The sequence below is a fragment of the Rhineura floridana genome, chromosome 4 (genome assembly GCF_030035675.1).
Source record: "Rhineura floridana isolate rRhiFlo1 chromosome 4, rRhiFlo1.hap2, whole genome shotgun sequence".
Lineage (NCBI taxonomy): Eukaryota > Metazoa > Chordata > Lepidosauria > Squamata > Rhineuridae > Rhineura > Rhineura floridana.
Genome location: NC_084483.1, coordinates 49,813,336 through 49,839,454, shown reverse-complemented (window position 1 = coordinate 49,839,454; position 26,119 = coordinate 49,813,336). Strand labels below are relative to the sequence as shown.

Genomic DNA, 26,119 nt, shown 5'->3' with positions numbered 1-26,119 from the left:
TGAAGGACTGCTAAGCATCGGTAAAATTACCCCAGCAGTGTGACAATTATTGTAGTGCCACTCCTTCCCATGCCACCAGGAGGATGGGAGAAGATGACCCAGGTCACATGGAAGGACTCTCATGCCATGGTTTCTTCACGTGCCTGCATCAACCCTTGGGAAACTGGGTTAACAGGAGAGAAGTTGGGCGACGGGCTTCCGCTATGGAAGGCCCTGAGCATCTCAAACTACTTGTGCTGCAGAAAGGAGCAGTGCTGTAGCAGCTCCCATGCCAGAAAGGTAATACAAGTGCTGGGCTTTAGATTCTAGCATCTGCATTTCAATAAGAGTGTAATATACCAAAAATATTCAAGGCAGTGCATCAACACATTGCAGGGAAAGCATGGTTTCCCAAACCTCAATTTTGCCTTTGAAGAAAACTGTGAGGGAATTGGGGTGTGTGTGAGTGAGGCACATTCATGGGATAGTGAGTGAAATAGGATGTGTAACCCTTTGCCCACCCACTGACTCTTCTCTCCAAATGTACCCCATGCTATTTTAAACCATTTCTGCCCTAGTTGCTATTTGAAGCCAGTAGCAAGCACACCTAGGAGAAAAGTGGTTGGGCATTCACAGGGAAGAGCTGATGGTATGGGTGAGGTCAAATAATGTTCTTACCAGACTCTTTTTCCCTGCAAGCTTGCCTTGCCCTGTTATTTTGCAAACTAGAAATGTGCCAAAACCTGTCCTCCAATTTCTGAAATGTTATTTTCCTTTTTTTATTGTTATACTGTGTGTGTGTGAGAGAGAGTTGATCTTAAGGTTGCAAAATGTGTACATTTTTCTTTTCATTAAACATTTGTCCCATGTTCAATGGCTGTAGTGCTCTACAACTGCCCACACTGTTTACTTTGAAAACCCCCATGGGAGGAGTTAACTCTTGACATCTTCCCCGGGCTTTAATTGATGCACAGGAAGCCATGGAGACTCATTACCAAGTGCCTGAGATCAGTGGACACTCAGGGAAGTCCTTTCCCCTTTTCAAAAATTATTTCTACACTTTAAAAAAAAATTAAAATCATCTCATATAAAAAACTGAATAGCTGCAAGGAGGACAATAGACAACCTCCCCGGCTTCCCATGTTTACAGAAAAACCCAGCCTAGAGTGTCGTGGGATGTCAGATGCAGGAGAAGGGGGCAGGCTGCACCATGCAGACCACTGGAGTGATTATGTGTAGAATGAACCGAAAGGGCTCTCGCAACCCCTCTTGGCCATCTTAAAGGTAAGACAAGAGCAACAAAATGCCACACGTTGCCCATGAGGATTTCACTGGAAGTTTTTCTCTTTGATAATTTTCAAGTGCAATTTCTTTTCTATTGACTGATAGAGAATGATTGGAAAAATGTAAAGGAAAATTTCAACACAGAAATATGGCAAACACAGGGTTGGAACTGTGTTTTCCAAGATAACATGCAGTCTTGCTCTTAGCTAGCTGCGTGCTCTATCATGTAGTGCCCCATATCTCAATCAACACAATATCAAGGCATATAGTGCATATGATGAAACTGAACTCTGGTGGTGCCCTCTTGTGTAGTACGTTGCCCAGTGTTTGCTGAAGTGGATCATGGTTTCTCTCAAGAGAACTTCCATGGTTCATGTGCAACAGGCTGGCTAATGAGAAGAACCTGAAAAGGCATTATCAACACACTTGATGATCCATGGTTGTTGAGATATCATGAGCTTCTCAGATAAATGGGCTGGTGAAGCAGTCTTGGCCTGATACACAGTTGTGCAAGCTCTGAAAACAAACATATGCGTTGCATTAATATCATTCTCAATATCCATGAAATGTGTGCTACTCAATCTACTCAACTGAAATCAATAGCCATTATCATTTCCTATGTAAAGGTTGAGTATGATCCAGCCACCATTAGGCATTTTTAAGTCCCATTAATTCCCAGAAAAAAGTTACATATAAAAGTTACATACAAATAAATGGGACCATAAAAACCTGAACATTAGGTAGATATGCGCCTTCTGTTTCTGAGAAGCTGCAGACTTTGGAGTAATAAATTTTAAGCTGTAAGTGTTCTTCCTTAATCACTGCAAAAAATGGATGGGGAACTTTTTTTTCTATTTAGGGTCACATTCTCTTGGGGGTAATCTGCCAGGGCTGCATGCTTGCCGTAGGTGGGGCCACATCCAAAAATGGGTGCAGCTTGGATTGCGCAAGTTGACTCATCATCTATCTGTCTGACATATAAAACATATAATTTGTTTTATTTCTCATTCAGTTTCATGTGCAGTCCTCACATATCTTTCTGCTTTGCTGGAAATAATGAAACTCTCCACGTGCCTTGGAACCGAAGGCCAAATGGTTACACAGGACTGAGAAACCACACACACTGTGGAAAAGAGAACACCCCACACATTTCCTGAGAAGCCCTGGAGTCCACACACAAGTGCTGCATACTGTGGCAATTACCTGGTCTTTAACAAAGTCAGCAGGATTATCCCCAGGACCAGGATTATGCAAGAGATGTATATAATTATAACGACTGTGTCATCTAGAATTAAATTATGAAAACAGAATTGGAACATTAGTCAAAGAGTATTTGATCTAGGGTCACTAGAGTACAAACTGAAACCAAACATTCATTGTCATCAACATAACATCACCATCTTTTATTTTTCTTTCCACTTCTAACACCTATCCCTGAAGAAGGTTTCTGGGTTAAGTTTGCTTCCAGGTTTTTAACAATGGCTTGGTTCCTTTCCCTGACTCCTTGTTTGATCCTTTTTGTTCTGTGGGAGCCCCTGCGGCTCATAAGGTTGTGACCCTCAAATGTCCTTGATTATACCTTTTTCTTTCTTTTCTTGAAGCCAAACGTACCATAAAATAAAGACCGTTCTCCGGTTACAGGAAGTATTTTTCCAGATAGATCTATATGTGATGAATAAAGGTCAGCCTTGCCACCTGATATCTGAGCTGTAAATAGAAGATATAAAAACACAGCAATAGTATGAAAAGCAAACAGGGTCTGCAACAAAACGTTTATTGCTGAGTGCTCCTGTCCAGGATTCCACCCAAACAGCTATGCCCTTTTCCAGGATACTCCATTCCATCCGTCCCCTCCAGTTTTCTGTTCAGTCAAGTCAGTATTATATGCCAGCTCCGTTCTCAGCTGGGCGGTTTTTGCTATTAGTGTATAAGTCCCAATCTGTACTATACATTTAGTGCAGTATCATACAGCTTTAAACGGTCAGAGCTTTCCCCCAAAGAATCCTGGAAACTGTAGTTTGTTAAGGGTCCTGAGAGCTGTTAGGAGATCCTTATCCCCCCCTCCCCGAGCTACGTTTCTCAGAGTTCCCTGGAAAGAGGGGTAGACTGTTAAGCCATCTGAGAATTGTGGCAGTGGAATGAGCTGTGACGTAATGTGTAGGCTGGTGCCAGCCAACACTAACCCCTCCATAATATAACAATGAAATGAAATGGACTGCCTTCAAGTTGATCCCGACTTATGGCTACCCTATGAATAGGGATTTCATGGTAAGCAGCATTCAGAGGGGGTTTACCATTGCCTCCCTCTGAGGCTAGTCCTCCCCAGCTGGCTAGGGCCTGCTCAGCTTGCCACAGCTGCACAAGCCAGCTCCTCCCTTGTCCGCAACTGCCAGCTGGGGGGCAACTGGGCTCCTTGGGACTGTGCAGCTTGCCCACAGCTGCACAGGTGGCAGGGCACATAACCCCTGAGCCACTCACTGTGGGGTGATCTTTAGCTGGCCCTTGACACCCAGGAGACACAAGCGGGGATTTGAACTCACAGACCCTGGACTCCCAGCCAGGCTCTCCTCCTCACTGTGCTATACCAGCTGTAATATAGCAATACCACCCTAGAATTTCTTTAAAGCTTTCTAAAAGATGCATAGAGAATGTGCTGTATCCTCTGTCCTTTGGTCTTAACAGAAAAGTACTGTAATGAATTATGATGTTAACAACAAGGTCAAAGGCTCTAGATCTTGCCTTATCAATTGGGTTAGCTAAATGCCTAGGCAGGAAATGCTTTATGCAGGTTTATGCAGAGGAGAAGGAAATAACAAATGCTAATAAGATTTTTTTGATTGTTACTGCAGGCCTTGTCACCAAAGCTATACTTACACATTTTGATAATTTCTTTCTGGAATCTTGCTTCAGGTTTCATCTTCCTAATTAATGGCTGCCTGCTTCACTAAGCTAAGTAATCTTGTCAGAATCAAATTCTGTTTTTCAGCAACAGGTTGTAAGTATCCTAACTCAAATGCCCTCCCTTGTTGAGGCAGCACTGAGGGCTGCTGCACTCATTATAGGCTTCCTACACAGACTTAGCCTCAGGAGGACAATGTGTCTCCTCATGTTGTTGGGCTACAACTTCTACCATCCCTGGCCAGTGTGGCCATGCTGACTGGGGCTGATAGGGAGTCCAATGATATCTGGAGATCCAAGGTTTGCCACCTCCCTCCTAATGGGTGAAGTGGCCCTAATGGGTGAAGTGTTGTCATTTTAGTGTGAGCACATGCATTGCATGTAGTAAATAAAACAGTAAGAACACTTGCAATAAGATTGCTTTATGCATTAAGAGATACAAGAAGAATCATAAACTAAATTGACCAATGGACCACATTGTGGTGGAAGGGCAAGTTTCCCTTCCAGGTCACCTAGTCATTGGTCCCTCCCATCCTTTCCCTGAAAACGAGAATAAATCCTCAGCTGTCTGGAACACCTATTTTTGGTAGGATTGTGTGAAAGGGGATGAGTTTTTGTTTCTTTTTAAAGAAAAAACGAATGCCCCTCTCATCCCAGGCCAAGCTGACCTTGGTACTAGGCTCCCAGAAGATCAGCAGGTGCCTTCAAAGGTTCTCTAAGGAGCTGCAGCTGTAAAGGAATAAGACAGCAAAACAGCCAATTTTTTCCGCTCAACACAGAGGCCGCATTCCTGAACAAGATGAAATCCCACAATTCTTTGCATGAGAGCCATGTTACATTCTGGCTTTCAGCAAGTTCTTGACACAGCTCTGCAGCAGAGCCAATCCAACTCTCACGATGCTGTGCTTGCACTGAGCTGAGACTCCTGCTGCCTTGCCCCTCCCCCTCTTGGTGTCTGGCTGTGACATGCAGTGTTGGGAAGCTGGAATAATGCAGCCCTGCTGGCCACTATTGCGTATATGCCTTGAGACCATAAGAGAGACCATCTTGACTGTAAGACCCTGTCCCTGCTTGCTGGGCTCTTTCCACCTGGTCTGGAAGGGTGGGGGCCTTGACTGACTGCAGCTATAAAAGGTATCACTGCCTGAAGATGCCAGAGGCCACCTTGACTGTGGGGTGTTGTTTAGGGGCTTCAGTTTGGGTAAAAAAATAATTCTGCTGGTCAGTGTTTTGTTTTGCTGTTCTTGAGATTATGCTTCTGTATTTTATTGTTGGATCTTATTAGGAATTATAAGGATGTATCCATTTATTGTACGTTTCTTAAGATGTTTTTGTTAACTTATTGACTATTTGAATTTATTTTCTAAGTGAATTGTGTTAACTTTTTTTTCATATTGTGAGCCGCCTTCAGATAGATTGCTATGGAAAGGCGGTGCACAAATAAACAGTGATAATGATGATGAAAAAAGAGGAACGGGATTGTAGAGTAACGTGGCTTGCTGTCCCACCAGTATATGATAGCCTATCCATTTAATTTTTAACTATTTACTTATCTCTAGGTATAAAATCCCACCTCTATATTGTCACCTGTAGGCTGTCTGTCGCGTATGCTGGATATCAAAGACACCTGCTTTCTTTGTTCCTTTTAGATCTCCTCAGCAACCATTTAGTTCTAAATTATTTATTTATTTATTTATTTATTTCCCCCATTCCTCCTAAAGGCAGCTCAGGGTGTCAAATAACAAGTGACAAAACACTAAAAACAATTTTAAAAAACCAAACATATCTAAAACATCTTTAAAACAATTACAATACGGATGCAGACTGGGGTAAGATATTTGCTCACATGGCTTGTTGAAAGAGGAAGGTCTTCAGTAGGTGCCAGCAGTTAACAGAGATGGCACCTGTCTAATATTTAAGGGGAGGGATTTCCAAAGGGTAGGTGCCACAACAGTAAAGGTCCTCTTCCTATGTTGTGTGGAACGGGCCCCTTGATGAGATGGTATCTGCAGGAGGCCCACACCTGCACAGTGCAGTGATCGACTGGGTATATGAGGGGTGAGATGATCTTTCAGATATCATCTTTTAATCACCTTTTACTGCACACATGGTAGCTGGGTGTAGCAGGCCCATTTAAACAATGTATGTATTATATAAGTCTATAAAGTGTTTTGCCAACTTCAGAGCTGAAATAAAATGTATTTTGAAAAGTCAAGCATTACTGTACCCATTCTCCCCCTACAGGAAGTCTGGGCGTGTAGCCAAGATTGTAGCTCTTAAATCAACAAGTCTGGGCTCATGTGTACACATTGAAGAGACTGGGAAGAATACCTTATTAGGTTTCTCCTGATGTCCTGTAGTAACCTTAGGTGAGATTTGAGATAGAGATCTATGAGAATGGAAATGTGATTGTTTGTGAGAATGTCCCATGAGAATGTTTATGAAAAGTCTGTGAGCGTTTGTCTGTGAGAAAAGACTGTGGGAACGGAGAGGTGATGCAATTTCAGATGAGATGATCTAGATGAGAGACTATAAAAGAGAGATCACAAATGCAGTTTTTATCAGTCCCCATAGGACTGGTCGTGCTGCTGCCATTTGCTTAATTGCTGGGTTTTATCTGAGCCCCTGTGTGTGAGATTTAAACTGTCATTCTTTTCTATATATGTGTTAAGATATCTAGACTGAATAAGAATATATTATAGTACTTAATAACCTTTGATTTTGTGTTGTATTATTAATTCTGATTTATTAATTTACTGGCTTTGACCAGACTATGTACACTCATATATACTCATAAACAAATGTGTAGTCAGTGAAAAGCATAACCTCATTCTGCTGTGGAACTCCATTCTTTTTTACCCTGCTTTATCCCTAGCTCTAAGATAAATCTCTGGTGGGAGTTTCCTCTTTAAGTCCACCTGTTTAGATTGACTGCTGGGGCAACAGGCACGAGCCCAGGCAAAGGACTCTAAACAGCTTTAGGCTAAAGGCAAAAGTGAAGAACCCTTGAATCTGTGTGTGGGCACTTGAGAGGTGGTTCAAACTATTTCATGGATGTAGGCATGTGCTGTAGCTTTAAAAGTTAAACAAATATATATTGATTTAGTAAAAGTTATTTAATAACACAAGAAGAGCTCTGCTGGATCAGGCCAATGGCCCAGCTAGTCCAACATCATGTTCTCACAGTGGCCTACCAGATGCTTATGGGAAGTCTGGGTGCTATGACCTGAGTGCAACAGCTTTCTCTGAATTTGTGATTCCCAGCAAGTGGTATTCAGAGGCATATTGCTTCCAACAGTGCAGGTAGCCATTAATACCCTTATCCTTCATAATATCTCTAATACTCTTTTAAACCATCCAAGCTGATGGTTATCATTACATTTTGTCAGAGCGAATGCCATAGTTTAACTATATGCTGTGTGAAGAAGTATATTATTTTGCCTGTCCTGAATACTCCAACATTAAGCTTTATTGCATGTCTCTCATTTCTAGCTTAGAGTTTACTATGTCAAGAAGGGGAGGGGCAGAGTGGTGTGCCGTGACCACCTTGCCCTGCTGCTGAACTTACTTGGCTACTTAACTCACTTGTCCTTTGACCTTCTGGGTCCCAGGGTGATATACAAAGGACTCCCTCTGGCAGGTAGGAAGTGAAGGGACTGATGGGAAATAAGCTTACAACACCAGTTCTAAGCGTGGTGTAGTCTTCTCCCTGTTCTGAGGTGTATGTTGGGGGACTGGGAAGGTGATGGATCTTATGGATCCATGCCTTTCTCTGATCCGCCCTGGCATATCCCCAACCCACCCCCTTTTTGGCCTATCCCAATGTTGGAGCTCTGATATCAGTGAGGCTAGGGCCATGGAAGTGTCTGCAGTAATGGCAGGGAGGGGACATGTAAGGTCAGATCTCCCTCTCTAAGGGTGAACAGCTCAGGGAGATTCACTCTAACCGATGCCCTATGGGACAACCTCCCAGGGACCATAGGAGTGCAGGGCCAAATGCTCAAAATGTGGGTAGCCAACATGGTGCCTTCCAGATGCTGTTGGACTCCAACTCCTTTCAGCCCCAGTTACCATGGCCAATGGCCAGGGGTGATAGGGATCATTTCCCAACAACTTCTAGAGGGTACCACATCGTCTGTCCCTGGCTTAAAATTTATTTATTCATTCATTTAGCATATTGATAATACCAAATGGTCCCAGAGCAGGAATACATATAACATAAATGCTTAAAATGCCTGGGCAAATAAAAAGGTTTTAACCTGACACTGAAAAGATTGCAGTGTCCACACCAGTTGTACCACTGTGGGGAGGGTATTCCACAGTTGAGGCTGTCTCCTGTGTTACTGCATGCTACATTTCCCCTGGCAAAGGTACATAGAGAAGAGCCTTAAGGCCTGGGCAGGTGGTTTTAGGGAGAGGCATTTCTGATGTGTCAAGCCCTGGTCTGATCCGTTCAACTTACTGAAGCAGGATTTGCTGTGGAGTATGTTATAGAACCGCTTGCATACAGGCTGCTCAGCCAGTGGTGTGGTGTCACAGGTACACTCGACTCGCAGGACAGACCCCCACATTCCTATATAAGCAGCTCTGCACTCTGCACTGTCAGAGCAAATCAGATCATTCGTGTCCAAAATTTCTAGGCAGGCTTTATCTTCAAGGCATGCTCGGGGGAAGAGTTTTAAACACGTTAACGTAAATGCTTCATATTTGGCCCTGTAGAAACAAAAAGAGAATCCATTTCCCCCCCAGTTATTCCTTTTCATGTGCAATGCAGGGAAAGCTGAAGGACAGATTAGCAAATAACAAAATGAAAGAATACAAAACCAGAGACATATAGCTTAGGCATGTTCAGCCTCCATTAAGCGTCTTATGAGTGGAAGCACTGATGCGCTTATCTCTCACAGTCTAAGCAATGAGACTTAAATATCGTTCATCTGGCCCGGCTTGTGGGCCTCTGTGTTAATTATTACAGCAAATGACTAACAGTTTTAGAAATTAGGAAGCCAGCAGAAAAAAAAAGTCTGGAGAAAGCAAGACCTTTCATTTGAGAGATAAATTACAGGGCTGAAGAGGCGGCCTATCTACTGCTTGGGGCCACACTGGTGGTGACCATTACCAAAACATGGCAAAATGAAGTTGCCTTCAGAGAGATGCCACTTTATTACCTTTTGCCTATCTCAACAATACAGTACCAATGTTTATGAAACATACTCAGCCTTATGGATAACACAGTCTTAAGGAGTATGAATCTTCCTATTAGATCAGATTGCGGTGATTGGATTATATAGTGCACATTCAAGAACATTTACATGTCTAAATGCACCCTGCAAAAGCTCATGAATTTCCTGAATGCCAGAGGTGGTTAGGTTGAAGGCCTAAATCACAGAAAACACTTCCATAGCTTTTGCAGATTGGAAAGCTGCTGTTTTTGCAAACTGAAGAAGCACTGTGAAGTGGCAAATAAAGAAGACATCACCCTGGGCAATTTGTGCATTTTTCTATTAAGCACACCTGTAGCAATCAAGGGGGAAAAGTGTACTTTCCCTTACCAGCAGATATGGTTTCCTTGGCACATGTGAATGACACTTAGACATGAAGGTGGTGGGACAATGTTGCCTCCACACGGTTTGCCATGAAGGAATCCTTTGGCTTGATGGCAATTTTCATCCAATTGCAGGCAATCACAAAATGTCAACATCAGGGCAATGTTAAAAGGCATATTTTCATAGAAGGACTGCAGGGCCGCTTGGCAGTGATTCAGATTGCACTGAGTTCCATTTGCTTGGCAAACTCGAAGGTACAGAGATAGTTGTCTGTTACAGACTTCATCATTAACGCAGTCCATGTTTACTTGGAAGCAGGAACGCAGATGTTTGTATTCTAAGGAAACAGCAAAGGGATTACAGGGACAGGGATGTGAGGAATGATTCAGCGAGCACCATGAGTCTCAAACTCTTGCTTGAAATTGTGGCATGTGGTCACTTTACCATATGGAGCCAGTTCTTATTTGCATTCACACAATTGTAAAAATATTCATTCTGTCATAGGCTATACATTAGGGGTGGGCAACCTCAGGCCTGGGGATCAAATGAGGCCCTCCAGTCATCTCTGTCTGGCCCTTGGAACTCTCCCCAGGCTACATCCCTCAATGGCCCTGCTTCACCCCTATCCAAATGTTTCTGCATGGCTGGAATATGTCCTTCAACTCTGATGATGCCTCTTGCTAGTCTGGATGGAGGACAGAGAGAGGTGTGTGTGTGTGTAGAAATGAGCCTACGGTACCAAGGTAAAATTTGCAGTAGTTGCTCCACCCACTTTTACTTCTGCCCCTTCACACCACTGGCATGTGGCCATTGGAAGGTTTCCCAGAAGGGAATGTGGCCCTCAGGCTGAAAAAGGTTCCCCACCCTTGCTGTACATGGAGGATGAGCAAAAAAAATGCATTTCTCAATCATTGGTTCGTGCAGTGAAAGTATAATGTATTAAGAATGGATGAAACCTGGTGGCTGAGTTAAATGAGTAGGAATCGGGAGGGAAGGGGTGTTGGCTTTGCTCACTTGGCTTCCCAGCGCATAGGTTGCTGCCAGTAACCGAGGGGGGAGGAGGCATCTGGGAGGTTGGTATGGTGCTGGCAGAGCAGCAGGAATGGCCCCTTGGCTCTGCTGCTGCCCTCCACATTGACCTCCCTGCCCCTTCACCCCTCCCTCTTAGTTCTGGTGTTGGGAAGCCAGGTAAATTGCTCCACCTCGCCCCACTCTGTCCCACTAACCAATACTGAGTTGAACTGATGGTTGCTGAGGGTAGATGAGAAATACATCTGGGGCATTCCCCATTGTTGGTGCTGCTTAGAAGGTATGCACAGAAGCCTAACTTGCCAAGTCCAATGAGCCAGAGGCAGCTGGGCCCTGCCTGGAGAGTAGATAAGGACTCTGCTCTGCTTTCCTTCCTAGTATCGGATGTTCAGATTTCAATGATGGTTATTATTATCGTCATTATTCACTGCATATACAAAAAATGGTCTCATGGCAACTGATAATCAGGAATATAAAACAAATACAAAATACATAATTGCATAACATACATAAAACACAGTAAACAGAATTAAAAGTGAATCCTGTGGTAAATCCATATAATTGGTAATAAAATTGCCCCCACACTCCACAACAATGGCAAGATTATATCCCAGGCGCAAACACCAGCAGCAGCCAAAACAATCAACAACCACATGCCACAGAGAAAAGGTACATGTTTTTCTGACACCAAAATAACATCAGTGCAAGGTGGACCTCCCTGGCAAGGTCATTCCATACTCCGGGTATGGATGGGGCATTGCTAAGTTTCATCTCATATCTCTTCTTTTCTCCGTCATGAAACTCAAGGCAGTGTATATATCATTTCCATATGGTTTCCCAACCAGGAACTGAACAGATCCAGATCTGTTTAATGTCAGCAAAACCACTGCATCATGTGCCTTCAAACCTTGTGCTGGGATTTGTAGTCAAAAATTGGCATCAGCCTAAGAAGACTACCTGCATTACCTGCAGTATTAACCTTCCATGCTAATAGGTCTTAACACAACTCAGTTTTTACCCTCTGTTTTTATTTACTGAGCCTTCATTTTCATGTCTAATGTAAAGAAGTCTATCCCTTCAGATATCCAAAAATGTGTTGGGTAGAAAAAGATTAAGCATATTTCAAATTAATTTATCCTTGCTTTCATCTTTTATCTGTAACAAAGACTTCAAGATTTGAGAATGAATACCTAATTGGATAAATAATAGTGTAATTATATACTGTATAAAGACACTATAAGTAATAGTCATTGAAAAAGTTTGCTGAAATAACCCAAATGGGTCTAATGCCACAATGATTTCAATACAGACAACTGAAGAGTGATATTGAAGAAAATATAAGGAGGAATAAGATGGCAGAGATACTGTCAGGTTTCAAAGAAATATTTTATCAAAAGAAAACTCTGAAAGGGGTTTTATTTAAAATATATGCTTTTCTGAGTACTTTGAAACTATGACTGGGTACAGCTTTCATGGGCAAATGGGTAAAAAAAACTGACAGAGAAATATCTGAAGACTGGACATTTTTTAAACTCCAGAACCAGCAAGATCTCTTTCTGTCAACGTAAGAGAAAGTCATGGTAAACCGCTCTACCAAATATATATGAGCCATACAGGCTTAGTGAAATTTATACTAAATATATAGTAAGAGATGGCAGAAAATGGGGAGAAAATGTTAAAAGATAAGTGAAATCCTCTGTTTGAAATTATGAAGAATAAATATATTATGAATGTTGATGAATATTTATTTATTCATTTATTAAATGTATATCCCACCCTTCCTCTCAAAGGAGCCCAGGGCAGCATATTAATATACATATATTATAGGTAGTTATAATGTGTATATACTGTACTTACTTGTATGTTGTCATTACTGTATATTCTTGAGATTTAATAAAGCTTTAAAAATAATTTAAAATACTAATGGGTGAGGTTTTCTTTCTTGAAAGCACTATATATGCTAATGAAACCTACCTCTTTCTCTGCTTAGCTTATGTGGTGGGTTTCTCTCTCTCTGAGAAATGCTTTATATAGGATGCAGAGAATGGGCAAGTTAGTGCCCCAAGATATGACATCATCATCCCTGATGTGACATAACTGCTACTCTGGGCTCCTTCTGGGAGGAAGCACGGTATATAACAGCAACAACAGTAACAATAACAATATTGTGGTGGCTCTTCATCCCAACCTGTCCCTGCTGTACTGCGTCATTGCTCCCTAGCATTCTCCAAGCAAAGCTCTCCAGTCACCGCCTGCTTCATGGGACACCCAGAGGAGGGCCTTTAGTACAGACAGGGGCAATCAGAGGGGGAAGCAGGAGGGGCTGGGCCTCAAGCTCAAAGGGGACTTCAGATTTAGACACTTGTTAATTTCTGCACATTTCAAAAATTTCACAATTTACTCCAAGGGCTTATCCACACGGGACCATACCTTCTCTAAAGACATTGCTTTTACCATCGTTATAGATTTGCAAGGTCCACACTTGGTAGCTTCAAATCTGCTGTTTTCCATTCACACTAGTAGGCATTCCTCTGTGAAGGATCGGTGTGGCTGTTTCCTTGTGGTTCCACCCTACATGTTTACTCCCTCTGGTTCAAGGCTGAAGCCAGGAGAGCTTCTTGGTGTGAAATTGACAAGGAAAAATGAAACTGACAATCCCACCTTCTCCATTGTCCCAGCCTAGAAGGAAGGGAGGGAGGGAGGGAGTGAAAAGGCAAAGTAGCCAGCGGCTGCTGCAGCTTTTGCGGGCGGCAGAGAGAGAAAGAGAGGAGTGGGCAATGGGGCATTAAAAGAGAGCCCACCCACTAAAAAACATCGATGCAAAGCACCTGGAACGAGGAGCCCTGCACAACTGAGATGGTTCTTCCTTTCTTGTTCACATTATAATTGGATTGGGTTAATGTGGATTTAAAGGGGAAAACTGCATTATAGCGTCTCCTTTCCTGCAACGTCATGTGAACCATGCAAATTACAAGAGAATTCAAGTAGCACCAGACACACACTATATCACCATGTGGATGAGCCCTGAGAGGGCTTGGATACAGATCACAATACCCAAAGATATTCCTTCAGGTGCTCAGGTCCCAAGGTGTGTAGGCCTTTAAGATAAAAGCAAGCACTTTTTAAATTGCACTTGAAAACAGATTGGAAGCCAGTGAAGCTCTTCAGTGTACTGGTAAAATATGTTTCCAGCTACTGCTGTGCCTCACTCTGTATGAGGTTGGGGGCTGCATTAATTAGTTAGTTCAGGTGGGCCATAAAGTAGACATTCATACAGGAAATAAATACTTTAAAAACAATTGGACTAAGATTTACCATAGTTTGAAAGAGCTGATACCTTCCACTCTGATTTTATTTTCAGATTATCTGCAATGGAAGAGATGCATATATACAGATTAGATCCTGCAAGTTAATTGTAAGTTTGAAAGAGAAGTAGCATAGGTTGCATGGAGCACCATTTAATAACAATGACATAATAATAATACAAGGAATTAGTTCCAGCAGATGAAACTTGGAAGAATTTTGACTATGCTCATGGGATTGCTTATTAGAAGTATTCTCTCCATGTTAAGGAACATTTCATTATAAGGAACTAACGTGTTATTTTAATGTCTTTAGCAAAGATATTCTTAGCGTAGAGCAGGTATGAGGAACCTGTCATATTCCAGATGTTGTTAGACTCCAACTCCCATCAGGTCCAGCCAACATGGTCAATGATCAGGGTTAATGGGAGTTGTAGTTCAACAACGTCTGGGGGAGCATAGGCTCCCTATCCCTGGTTGAGAGTCTGAGACTCACAGAGTAAGATTGACCTTACCTGTTGACCAAGCCCAGTGTCAGTAGCCAATATAGTCGGCAGCTAAGAGGGCCCATGGATGGGGACAGGCCCACCATAGACTGCAGACAGTCTATGTCTGTACCAGTCTGTACCAGTACCTGCTACCTTTTTTGTTCAGCTTGTTTGCAGGATCAGATGTGCATACAACCAGTAGTGTAGTGGCAAATGCAGGTCCCTTCATGATAGTCATAGCCACTCTCCCTTCAAAGACTATACAGCCTTCTAAGATTATAGAATAAACTGACCAGATTTGAATACTGATTTCTGCTTCTCTGTCACTGTTTACCATTTGACTGTCCTTTCTCACTGTCAGATATATGGCTTGAATTATTGAATTCAGTGTCTGAATGTTTATCTCCTGTTGCTACCAAACTGTTTGATGATGTAGATAGGATGGTATCATGAGGATCCACTGTCTCTTCTGCAATTACAGAATTCTCACACTCTACAATTTGCCTTGGCTTTTTGCAGTAGGGATTAATAAAGGCTTGCTTGAAATTGACACTCATTGGGGCCTACATAACTGAGGTAGAAAGCCCTACAGCAATAAAGAAAAACACACACTTAAAAAACTGCTGGGTGCAGAGGCTCCACACACACACACACACACACACACACACACACACACACACACACACTTTCAGGGGGTGCTACTGGGATAAGACAAAATCCGTTTTTCCTAAATGAAAGAATTCACGCTCTCTAAGCAGGCCAGACACCCATTTTGGTTAGGAATTTGTGGCCTTTTGAATTTTGCTACCTTCTACAAGTTAGGAAGGGATTTTTCCACCCTCTTCTCCTATCTCCCTGTGTCACCCCCCTATTCCCTCCACACATACCCGGAATGTTTGAAAAAGAGAGGAGTTTTAACGCAGGCATTTTTTAAAAAATCATCGTCATCATCGTTATGTGCAAGGTAAGGAATTTTCTTTGCTGAATTTTCCTTCTTGGCTGCCATATTAAGACTCAGAGTAATTGCATTTGGGCAGAGTTTATGAGTTTTTGGAGGAAAGATTAAGCATAGAAATTCCTCATCCTAACTTCTGGTGTTGGCTGCACCACACACACATTCGTAGGCATATTCGCATTTCACCTTACCACACACGACAGACACACACACATATATAACATCATTAAAAATATGGAGACATAGGGACCCCGCTGAGACCTGCCTCCCCCAAAACTAAGGAGTCTAAGACCCCCCAATACCCTGGATGACTACACCCCTGCATACAACCCTATATGAAGCTTGTACACTTCACATAGAACATAGTCACTGGGATGGATGGAGACTGTAGTTTACAACAGGTCTCCTGATTCAGTGAATTGGGTAGGAGCATCCAAGCCTTAAGGACTACACCTACACAACTTCCATTGTTGCAGCTAGCTCTCCTCACCACTAGGGATGGAAAGATCTGTCTGTTTCAGTCCTGTCAGTTTCTCATTTTTCTAACCTTGAGTTCTCCACATTTTTGCAGCAATTTGCGATAAAAAATAAAATCCTCATGAAAATTCTTCAATACGTTTTTCTCCTAATAAACACACTTTTGAGGCACTTTGATTACATATTTTTGCAAGCAATTTCTCCTTGCATTTTATGTTATTTTTCACTCACGTTTCATGCACATTTCCCCCTAATATACGCAGCTTTGTAAATACCACTTGGCTGGAGAACTGCTTTGCAAAATTTGGGTAAGTGTGAACTTTGAAGAATGGCTGTGCTTCAGTTCTCATGTGGTTTTGGAAAGTGTAAACTTGGTACATTCTGCTTGAAATGTGAACCAAATGGAATTTCTCCCCCGACCCTACTCATCACCACTCTCCCTCCCCTCCCCCCAATGAAATTTGCTTGGGAGGGGAGGGACTGGCAGCAGGAAAGGGCTGGCTGCATCAGTAGTCCAAACGATCTCAGAAAACTCTTGGAAACACCGTTCCCTCCAAGAGAATTCCGAGAAAGCTCAGGAAAGGCAAGCAAAGCCTGAGATGAGCTGGAGGGAGGGGAAGAGAGGTTGCTTGCACATCATCACTATTTAGAAGGGCTTAACTCTGGTGAAATCATGCACTGTGCTTGTGTTTTTAGACAGATACGGACAACATGATTTGAACTGAAAGTGACGTCTGATGCTCACATGCACAGATTGCCTAATGCAAGAGCTGCAAGAGATGGGACAGTTTCGTTCATATCAGTTACTGCCTTGTGGACTCCCTACTGACTCGCTCAGCATTTACAAATCAGGTCCATTTTTTATCTGAATTGCCTAGGAGATATCAAAACATAGGGATACTAACGAATCTGGGTAAATGCTATTTGAATTACCCTGAGCTACATCAACATGGAATTAAAATAGAGAAACAGAGGGAATGCAAATAACTCGGCCTAGTTACACAGTCAAAATTCATTGGTTATCTGAGGGGGATCCAGCTGAGACAACAACCATTATCAACAAAAAGAATGGATTAGCATAAGAACATAAGAGGAGCCCTGCTGGATCAAAGGCCAAACTGTTCCCACAACCTGCTCTTGCCAACCAGATGCCAATGGGAAGCCCAAAAGCAGGACCTGGTATTTCCAGCAACTGGCATTCAGAGGCCAACCGTGGAGGAAGAACACAGCCCTGTCCTCCATGAATTTATCTAATCCTCTTCTAAAGGTGTCCAGGTTGGTGATCATCATAGCATCTTGTGGGACTCGAGGATGTTTCTGCCATATAGCTGCTGATTATGTTTAGTCATGTATGGAAGATCTTGGAGAACAATCCAAAAGAAGTTGTGATGTCACAACCTCATGTTTACTCATAATAATTATCCAGGACTCATTCTGAGGGATGCTATGTCAAGATGTAGCATCATTCCAAGAAGGCTCTAAGGCAGGGATGGAGAACCTGTGGCCCTCTAGAAGTTACTGGACTCTGCCTCCCAGGGCTGGCACCAGGCATGACTGGGCCCTTGGGCACCAGTCTGCCCCAGTCCCATGGTGCTGGAGCCCAACTCCGCTATACAGGTGGCATGGGGCTAATAAGCCTGCCTGCGCATCCCACCTACCTCTCCCATCCCTGTGAATGATGTGTGTGCTGCATGCACATGACTGCCATCAACCAACATGGGGGGGCATCAGCCCCTTAGGGAAGACCCCATCACCATCTTGGTTAATAATAGGCATGCACACGCAGCATGCATGTCCTTCACAAGAACAGGAGATGTAGGTGGGGCTTATTGAAGCCGCACGGACTGTGTTGGGGGGGTGTACCTGGAAGCTCCCTCTCTGTGATCTGCAGCAGGATCGGGAGCTGATGCTGCCGTGGATCATGGAATGGGAGCAGTACCCTCCCACCCTAAGGAGGGACCCTTCATGGGCCCCTCTGGGTCACAGGGGCCCTTGACCAGGGCCCAACTTGGCCTACCTCTGGCACCGGCCCTTGTGGAATGGAACTATGCCATGATGTAATGTTGCTCAGAGCTGGGTTCCAGCTGGTGGGCCCTGGGATAAGCATGGCTGCCACCACCACTACCAGTAGGCTGACCCCTTTTTTGCCTCACCCTCAAAACAATCACCAGAATGTTCTCCCACATTTGTGCCTGGTGAAGAAAAACTGAGGAAGCCTGTGAAATTGGTGGGACTCACTTCTGAATAAACAAACATGGATACTACTGGGTCATCCATATCACTAAAAGCAATAGAAAGGGACTTGGTCATAACTAAAATCCAACTGATTTCAGTAGGACTTGTCTTCTACTAACTTGTGAAAGATTCTACCCTGTGTCTCCTGATGGAGCTGCGTATGGGAGGTAACAGCCCTGCTATTGCTTATACCACCCTTCCTTGACCTGGTGTCCTCCAGATGTTTTGGACTACAATTTGTATTGCAGGGCCATGGCTCAATGTTAGAGCATATGCTTTGCATGCAAAAGGTCCTAGGCTCAATCTCCGGAAACTGCAGGTAGGGCTGTGACAAATCCGTCTGAAATTCTGGAGAACCTCTGCCAGTCAAGATAGTCAATACTGAACTAGATGGACCAGAGTCCATGCATCTTCTGATATGCCTATCATCCCTGACCACTGGACTTGCTGGGGCTGATGGAAGGTGTAGTCCAAAACATCTGGAGAACGTTATGTTGGGAAAGGTTTGTTTATACAATTTCTAACTCTGAGCTAAACGTGAAGTGAACCTTGCAAGGGCTAGCTGACTCAGTCTCAGTTGAGCTCATCTTCTGATTCATGTATTGAATCGGCTAATAAGACAGATGCCGCAAGGGCTGCTATCTCATAAAAAATGGTTCTTTGTGCAGGTGTTTTGCCAAACATGAGACAAGGCAGGTTTCGTGCCTTAGCATGGAACCTTAAGAACTGAGGGATGTGAGAAAAAACCTGAGATTATGGGATGAAAATTCATTTTGAATAGTTGTTATTTAAAAGCAATCATCCTTCATCACTTACCTGCATCAAAGCCATAAGTACTCTCGCCTGTATTGGTTTCCTTATGAACGACAGAGGCTCGATATTCCTGAATGTGTTGTAAGCATGTGTTGTTAAAGATATTTTTCCATATTTTAGTGCATCGTTTATGCACTGGTTCTGGGCATGTGCAGTTACCCAGGACTGTTTTGCTTAACTCTTTCCATGCTGTGAAGCATTGCTGTACCACCATTCGGAGGCTACATTTGGCTACCTCTGTTCTGCACACTCTCTGGAATTTCTTATACCGCAAAGAACAGGTGTCATCTCCTCGGCAGATTTCCTTTGCAACTGCACAGTCGATTCCTAAGGTGCGTGGATGTGCCATCTCTGGCGATGTTGTCCATGGCAGGAATTTTAACTGGACATCTGTACTTGAAGTAGGCTCTGATTTCCCTGTGAAGAAGAGATGTTGACCGCAAAATAAATCTGATAAACCATATGCATGGCTGCATCTTAAAAATTTTAGTCAGAACAGTCAGACTGACAGGAAGTAAGTAAATAAGTAAGAGGCTGTGCTTTGCAAATGCATTTCCTCAATGTACAAATGATTTCATGGGACAGCACCAGGGACAGCCTAAAATATCTGTCTGCCTTAAGCAAAGGACAAGATAGCATCTCTCTCCCATTCCATTTACAAAAGCCAACTAAACCGGCAATTGAATCTTCCTCTGATACGGTCAATGGGGCATCATCTATCACTGCACCCAAAGGCAGCAGGCTGACTTAGGGAGTGCGGAACAGGCTATGTGGCACACACAGCTCTGTCCACTCTCCACCCTGCAGCATCTGCTGCCTGAGGCAGATGCTGCACTCTGTTTAAATGTAGGGCCAACGCTGAACATAATATTTTCCACAGCAGCACCCAGACTGTGGAACTCTGTGCCCCATAAAGTGCACTTGGCTCCCATCCTTTCCTCCTTCTGCCATTCATTAAAGACAAGTATTTTCCTCTCTGCCTTTTCTGTTAATTGAGACTGTAACTGAGTCCCCTCACCTTGACATGTTGCTGGTGGCTGATGACTTGAATCATTGGCCTGTATCCTAAGAAAAGTGAATGGAAGGGAGTCCATGGAAGGAATGCTTCCAGTCACTCTTTCTCCTTCCTCCCCAATGCAGCTGCCTGTGCACCTCTGAAAAGATTCTCCAGAGGTCAGGAGACCCTCCTGAGCAATAAGGGATGGGGTGTAGGGCAATACTTGGGGAGAAGGGAATCATCCACCAATGTTGATCTGTCTGAATTATTATTGTAATTTGAATTGTACTTCATCTTGTATTTTAACATTGTTCACCACTATGAGGTTTCTGCGTCAGAAGCGATATGTTCTCATTTGGAGTAGTAGCAGAAACAACAAACGTTTCCAGGGTCTTCAGTTCACTATGTGTTTTGCATGAGTAACCGGTGAAGGTGTTTGATTCTCCCATCCAATGGAGTTCAGCCTCTTTACCTAACCCTCTAGAACGGTGGTTCCAAACTTTTGGGGGCCACCAACTCCTCTGAGAATCTGATGAAAGCTATGGACCCCCTCCCCAGAAAAATGCACATAAACACATACACACAAAGTTTTGCATTCAGTTTATATTATTGCATTGGAAATTGAGTTTTGCACCCTTTCACGGGTCCCTTGAAACCCATCCACAGGTTGAGAACCCCTCCTCTATTTATTTATTTATTTATGAACATCTTTATAAGCTGCATTTTTCATCGAAGTATGTCAAGGCGGCTTTCAGCATACAAAGACACAATAAAATGTGAAAACCAATAAAAATATCATTAAAAACAATACTAAAAGTGTCAATAAATACTGCATTTGTGGGAGGGGGGAATCATGTTAGATTAAACATGTCTAAAAAGTTCAGTTTTCAAGAGATGTCTCAAAAAAAAGTGGGATTGTTCCTGCAAAAGTCCAGAAGTCAGTGCAGCAAATTTTGCCATTAATGAGGCAGGGGCAAGCTGTTGGAATCTAGAAAATCCTTGGTGGTAGTGTGAGGAACACAGTTCTTCCCATCCTCAGAGAAGGTTCAACTCTTCCTCTCAGCAATTCAAGAAAATACTCATTCTTGCACTCTCTCACTCTTGCTCTTTCCCCCTAGCTGCTCCTGCAGCACCTTTGTGAAAATAACTAGATTAGAAGCTGCTTATAGTCAGTTGTGTTTACAAAGTTGTCAAGCTACAGAGGCAATAAGGTGAAGTTGTTCCCTTTGCTCTAGAAAAATAAATGTTCAAAAGAAAAAGCAAAACTTCCCATAAACACTCAGTGATATGCATTGCTTTAACTATGGGCAACAAAGTCTGAAACAGCAATGGGTTCTGCCTTTACAGTGATGTGCAAAAACATCTAGTGTCTTGTTTCCTAATTGTGACTATCTATGATGACTATCTTAGATGATGTTTCCAGCTTCATGGTCTTGTGGATGTGACAGGATCTGGCAGGCTTAAACGTAGGTAAAATTGCAGATACTGACTTTGAGGCGATCCGGACGGCGATCATGATCTCCACTTAAATGATGTTCCTTTTCTGAAATACCAAAGTGCTTGGACTTTTAAGGTCCACTGTAATTGCTTAGAAAAGTTGCAGCATCTAATTAGATGTTCACCAATATAATCATGTCAATAAGTGAATTCATCCATTTTCGGAAAGCTAGACTTTCTTTTTACAACAATGAGCATAAGAACATAAAAAAAGATCTGCTACATGAAACGAAAGGTCTATCCAGTCTAGGATCCTATTTCCCCCATTGGCTAACTACCTGCCTATGGAAACCAGATGCCTGGGAGATTGCTGTTGCTGTCAGGTCCTGATTGCAGGCTTCCCATAGGCACCTGGTTGGCCACTATGAGAACAGGATGCTGGACTAGATGGGCCACTGGCCTGATCTAGCAGGGCTCTTCTTATGTTCTTAGTCTCACAAGTAAGACACAACCTTTCTCACAATCATCACCCAACAATTCAGAGTCATAGTGCCTCTGATGCTGGAGGTATCATATAGCTAACATGCCTGGCAGCTATTGATAGCCTTATCAATGCCATGATTACATTCCATTATTTTGTAATAGAGAAGAAAACCATCAGTTACCTTTATCACTGAAACATTGCTTGCCAAGCAACATTTTGATGCTACAGTTATCTTTTGTGCAGATGCAATCTTTAAATTCTGGGAACTGGTCGACTAAGAACTGGATGATTTTATTGCAATTTGTTGAATCTTTCACTGTGTAGCTGTTGCCTGGATTCCAAAAAACACAATGAATGTTAATACTTTCTTAAATGGAAAAAAGAAACAATATAACTACAACATTTGTATGAAAGGAATCCTGTGACACCTTAAAGGCTTGCTAATATATTAGGTGGTAAGCTTCCTCCGTGGCGCAGAGTGGTAAGCTGTGGTAATGCAGCCAAAGCTCTGCTCACGGCCGGAGTTCGATTCCAATGGAAGGAGGAAGTCGAATCTCCAGTAAAAGGGGTCAAGGTCCACTCAGCCTTCCATCCATCCGTGGTCAGTAAAATGAGTACCCGGCATATGCTGGGGGGTAAAGAACGGCCGGGGACCGAACTGGCAATCCCACCCCATATATATGGTCTGCCTAGTAAACATCACAAGATGTCACCCTAAGAGTCGGAAACAACTCGCACTACAAGTGTGGGGACACCTTTACCTTTTAAGCTTTCATGGACTGGATACCATTTCACCAGATGCATCGGATGAAGTCAGCTCTAGACCATGAAAGACCACCCCAAAATAATTGCACTCCAATGCAACACGTGAGTGGGACTGCGTATGTAGAAGCCTTTTTATAAAGCTAAAATCCCATTGATCGAACCCCACACTCTGTCTTCTGGAACCGCCAGTTCTTTGGATGTAGCTTTTAAGAAAGGGCTCCACGTACTCAGCCCTGTCTACTGGACTGGAGAGCTGAATCATATATATTGTGCTCTTCCTCTAGATCAGCGGTAGAGAACCTTTTCTTCAGCCTGGGGGCCACATTCCCTTGTGGGCAACCTTCTAGGAGGTTACATTGCATAGTAGGTTACATTCCAACCATACAAAAGGCAGAGACGTTTATGCAAACATACACACCCCTCCATCCTTTCAGGCAAGCAAAAGACATGATCACTGCTCAAGGACATACTGTATTCCAGCTAGGCAACAGTACTCAAGAAAGACATGGCCTCTCGGAGGGGGTGTGACTTAGAGAGCACCCCAAAGGCCAAATAGAAAGGCTTGGAGGGGCACATTTGGCCCCCTGGGTCTGAAGTTCCCCACCTCTTCTATAGATGATCAGTCAAACATGCTTTCGAGGATAAGTATTTTCTCAACTGTTGCCAATCATCAATAAATGTCTGTATCTTGGAAGCATTAAACAAGATGTTGCACTAACATTCTGCTAGTAAAGGCGGTTTATTATTTTTTTACTCCCATGTTTTTCAAGACAATGTTACTATGTGAACGTTGAGGAGAAACTCATGAACTCAGTCCCTCAAAAGAGTTGAGTGATGAGAGCTACCCTGATATATGCTGTTTTTCATTGCATCAGCTGTCATGTGGGATATTGGCTGCCTCTGGAAAGGATGCAAAATGTGCAAAATGTACTTGCTCGTCAAGAGAAGACAACATTTTCTTTCTGAAAGAGACTTGCTTGAAAGAAAAGTGGCAAAAGATGTCTTCCTTTTAGTCTTGTGTTGACACCCTGGCAGCTAGGAGAAAGATCTGAAGGTACTCAGAATTCAGTTAACAAAATCACAAGACTTTAATATACTCTGGGCATGGTTAGGACATGTGCTAAAGTGGCGTTCATTTCTTTTATGAGTTTCATGAGGTTGATTCATTCTGTTGGTTCAGCTGCTCAGTTAAAATACCAGAAATTTATGCTGGAGTCGGATTTTTTTATAATAGTTCCCTTCTATTGCTGAGCAAATGAATTGTTAGTAACAGAGATTCACTTGAATGAAAAGTACTAGATTTCCCCCTGTGATTTAAGATATGTACATATTACTTCTTTGGGGATCTTGTATTGTTTGTATTAACTTCAAACTGGTTATATACCGTTGTCAGCCAGTGTTAGCAAAATGTCCAGAAGAACATCGGGGGTACATCTGGGGTGGGGATGGAGAAAGATAAGGTCTCAGGAGTGCTGGTGAATATAAGGAGCAGCCCATGGGATCAGAGCCACAGACCCTAATGCTAACAACACTTCAATATGCTTTTATTTTATGAGAAAGTATTTATGTATGATCTCACTCTATTATGAACCTTTTCGTTCCAAACCATTGCAAACAAAGGGCCCCTGCAGATAAACCATTTATTGAGTATTCAATACTATTTATGTTATTGGGGCAGTTGTACGCAATCATGCTTTCAATACTATTTGTGCCTGCCACAGGTTTGGGGTTGTTATACTGCTTCATTTGCAACAGATGCATATTCTGCAGTTTCCTGCTAAAATCCTGTAACTTTTCATATCACAAATGCTGGAAGGGGGAAGAGTGTCCTGCTTGCATTGTGCTATAGCACATGAGTGCTCCTCTAGATGGCAATGATGTGGCAACACTGGGGAAGCAACTAATAAAGTGGAATGATGTGTAAATGGGCCAATATAAATCCATCATTAATGCACTATTACTGCATCAATGACACTTTACAGAATACCCCCCCCCCAAAAAATACGTCTGGAAGAATCTAAAGACTATTCCCCTAGCCTTTGCTCTGACCAGAACTTTAGACTTGACAAGAGTGCTAATAGCGCAGTGATGTTTTTCCAAGAATGCAAATTGTTGAACCATCCCCCTTATATCTATCTATCTATCTATCTATCTATCTATCTATCTATCTATCTATCTATCTATCTATCTATCTATCTATCTATCTATCTATCTATCTATCTATCTATCTATCTATCTATCTATCTATCTAATGGCTAGGAAATATCTAAAAGGGGACAAAAGGAATATCTTTTCCTTTCCCAGTTAAGGATGTTGTACTTATTTGTCTCTGTGTGAAAAGAGACTGCACGTTTGAGTTAGACACATAGAAAGAGCCAGAGAGCTGAGTTCAGGCTCTGTAAGCCTATTAGAGTGCTAGCTGTCTCTCTGGGCATTTGATGAAGGAGCTGAGGCCTTTGACTACCTTTGGAGTCTTTTAAGCCATTCCTCCACCTATGCGCAACCTGTATATTTATAAATGCAAATACTGCAAACACCAAGAAGCCGCCACTATGGTAAGTTCTGTGTCTCTGGAACTTCTCCATGATTGGAGAAGTGGAATGAGTGTAGCAAATGTTGTCTTCGTTATAGTTCTTTATAATATTCAGTATATGGTCCCTGTGGTGCAGAGTGGTAAGCGGCGGTAACGCAGCCGAAAGTTCTGCTCACGGCCTGAGTTCGATTCCAACGGAAGGAGGAAGTCGAATCTCCGGTAAAAGGGGTCGAGGTCCACTCGGCCTTCCATCCATCCGTGGTCGGTAAAATGAGTACCCGGCATATGCTGGGGGGTAAAGAAAGGCCAGGGAAGGAACTGGCAATCCCACCCCATATATACGGTCTGCCCAGTAAATGTTGCAAGACGTCACCCTAAGAGTCGGAAACAACTCACGCTACAAGTGCGGGGACACCTTTACCTTTTTTATAATATTCAGTAAAATCATCCCAAAAAGGTTCATTTACTAGAAAGATAAATGTTTGCTGCAGTCAACAGATTCACCACTATTTCCAACTAAATTGGAACCTTTGGATGAAGGGCAGGTAATATATTCTAATTTTCTAATTCTAATTCTAATAATATATTATTATTATTATTATTATTATTAATAATAATAATAATAATAGCTTCCACAATATCCTTCAAATATCCCAGCATGACATATAGTGCTGATTTCCCAAGGGTTGCACGTGGAGGTACCAGGAAGCAAAGACACCTCCCGTGTTATTAATGAGGCTCTTTGCCCTCCCCCCTGCCAATTTTTAAAAATCACTAAGCACACTGCAGAGCAAAGCTGATGAGCCCCAGGTTCAGTTCCTGGCATGTCCAGTTAAAAAATGGACCAGGGAGCAGGTGACAGGAAAGGCCTCTGCATGAGACTCTGCCAGCTGGCATAGA

General features: G+C 42.8%; 1 protein-coding gene across 1 annotated transcript in view; it reads right to left on the bottom strand.

Moving 5' to 3' along the window:
• Window positions 1-1,559: 1,559 nt before the first annotated feature.
• GFRAL (GDNF family receptor alpha like) overlaps window positions 1,560-26,119 on the bottom strand; it is a 29,774-nt gene continuing 5,214 nt past the window's right edge. Inside the window, exons 3-10 of the mRNA XM_061626062.1 lie at window positions 22,103-22,252; window positions 19,007-19,420; window positions 14,049-14,099; window positions 9,711-10,041; window positions 8,624-8,874; window positions 2,875-2,970; window positions 2,467-2,548; window positions 1,560-1,779 (exon numbers count right to left, since the gene is read on the bottom strand). Of these exons, the coding sequence (XP_061482046.1) occupies window positions 1,653-1,779; window positions 2,467-2,548; window positions 2,875-2,970; window positions 8,624-8,874; window positions 9,711-10,041; window positions 14,049-14,099; window positions 19,007-19,420; window positions 22,103-22,252 (1,502 nt within the window). The 3' untranslated portion in view covers window positions 1,560-1,652. The remainder of the gene's footprint in view (window positions 1,780-2,466; window positions 2,549-2,874; window positions 2,971-8,623; window positions 8,875-9,710; window positions 10,042-14,048; window positions 14,100-19,006; window positions 19,421-22,102; window positions 22,253-26,119) is intronic.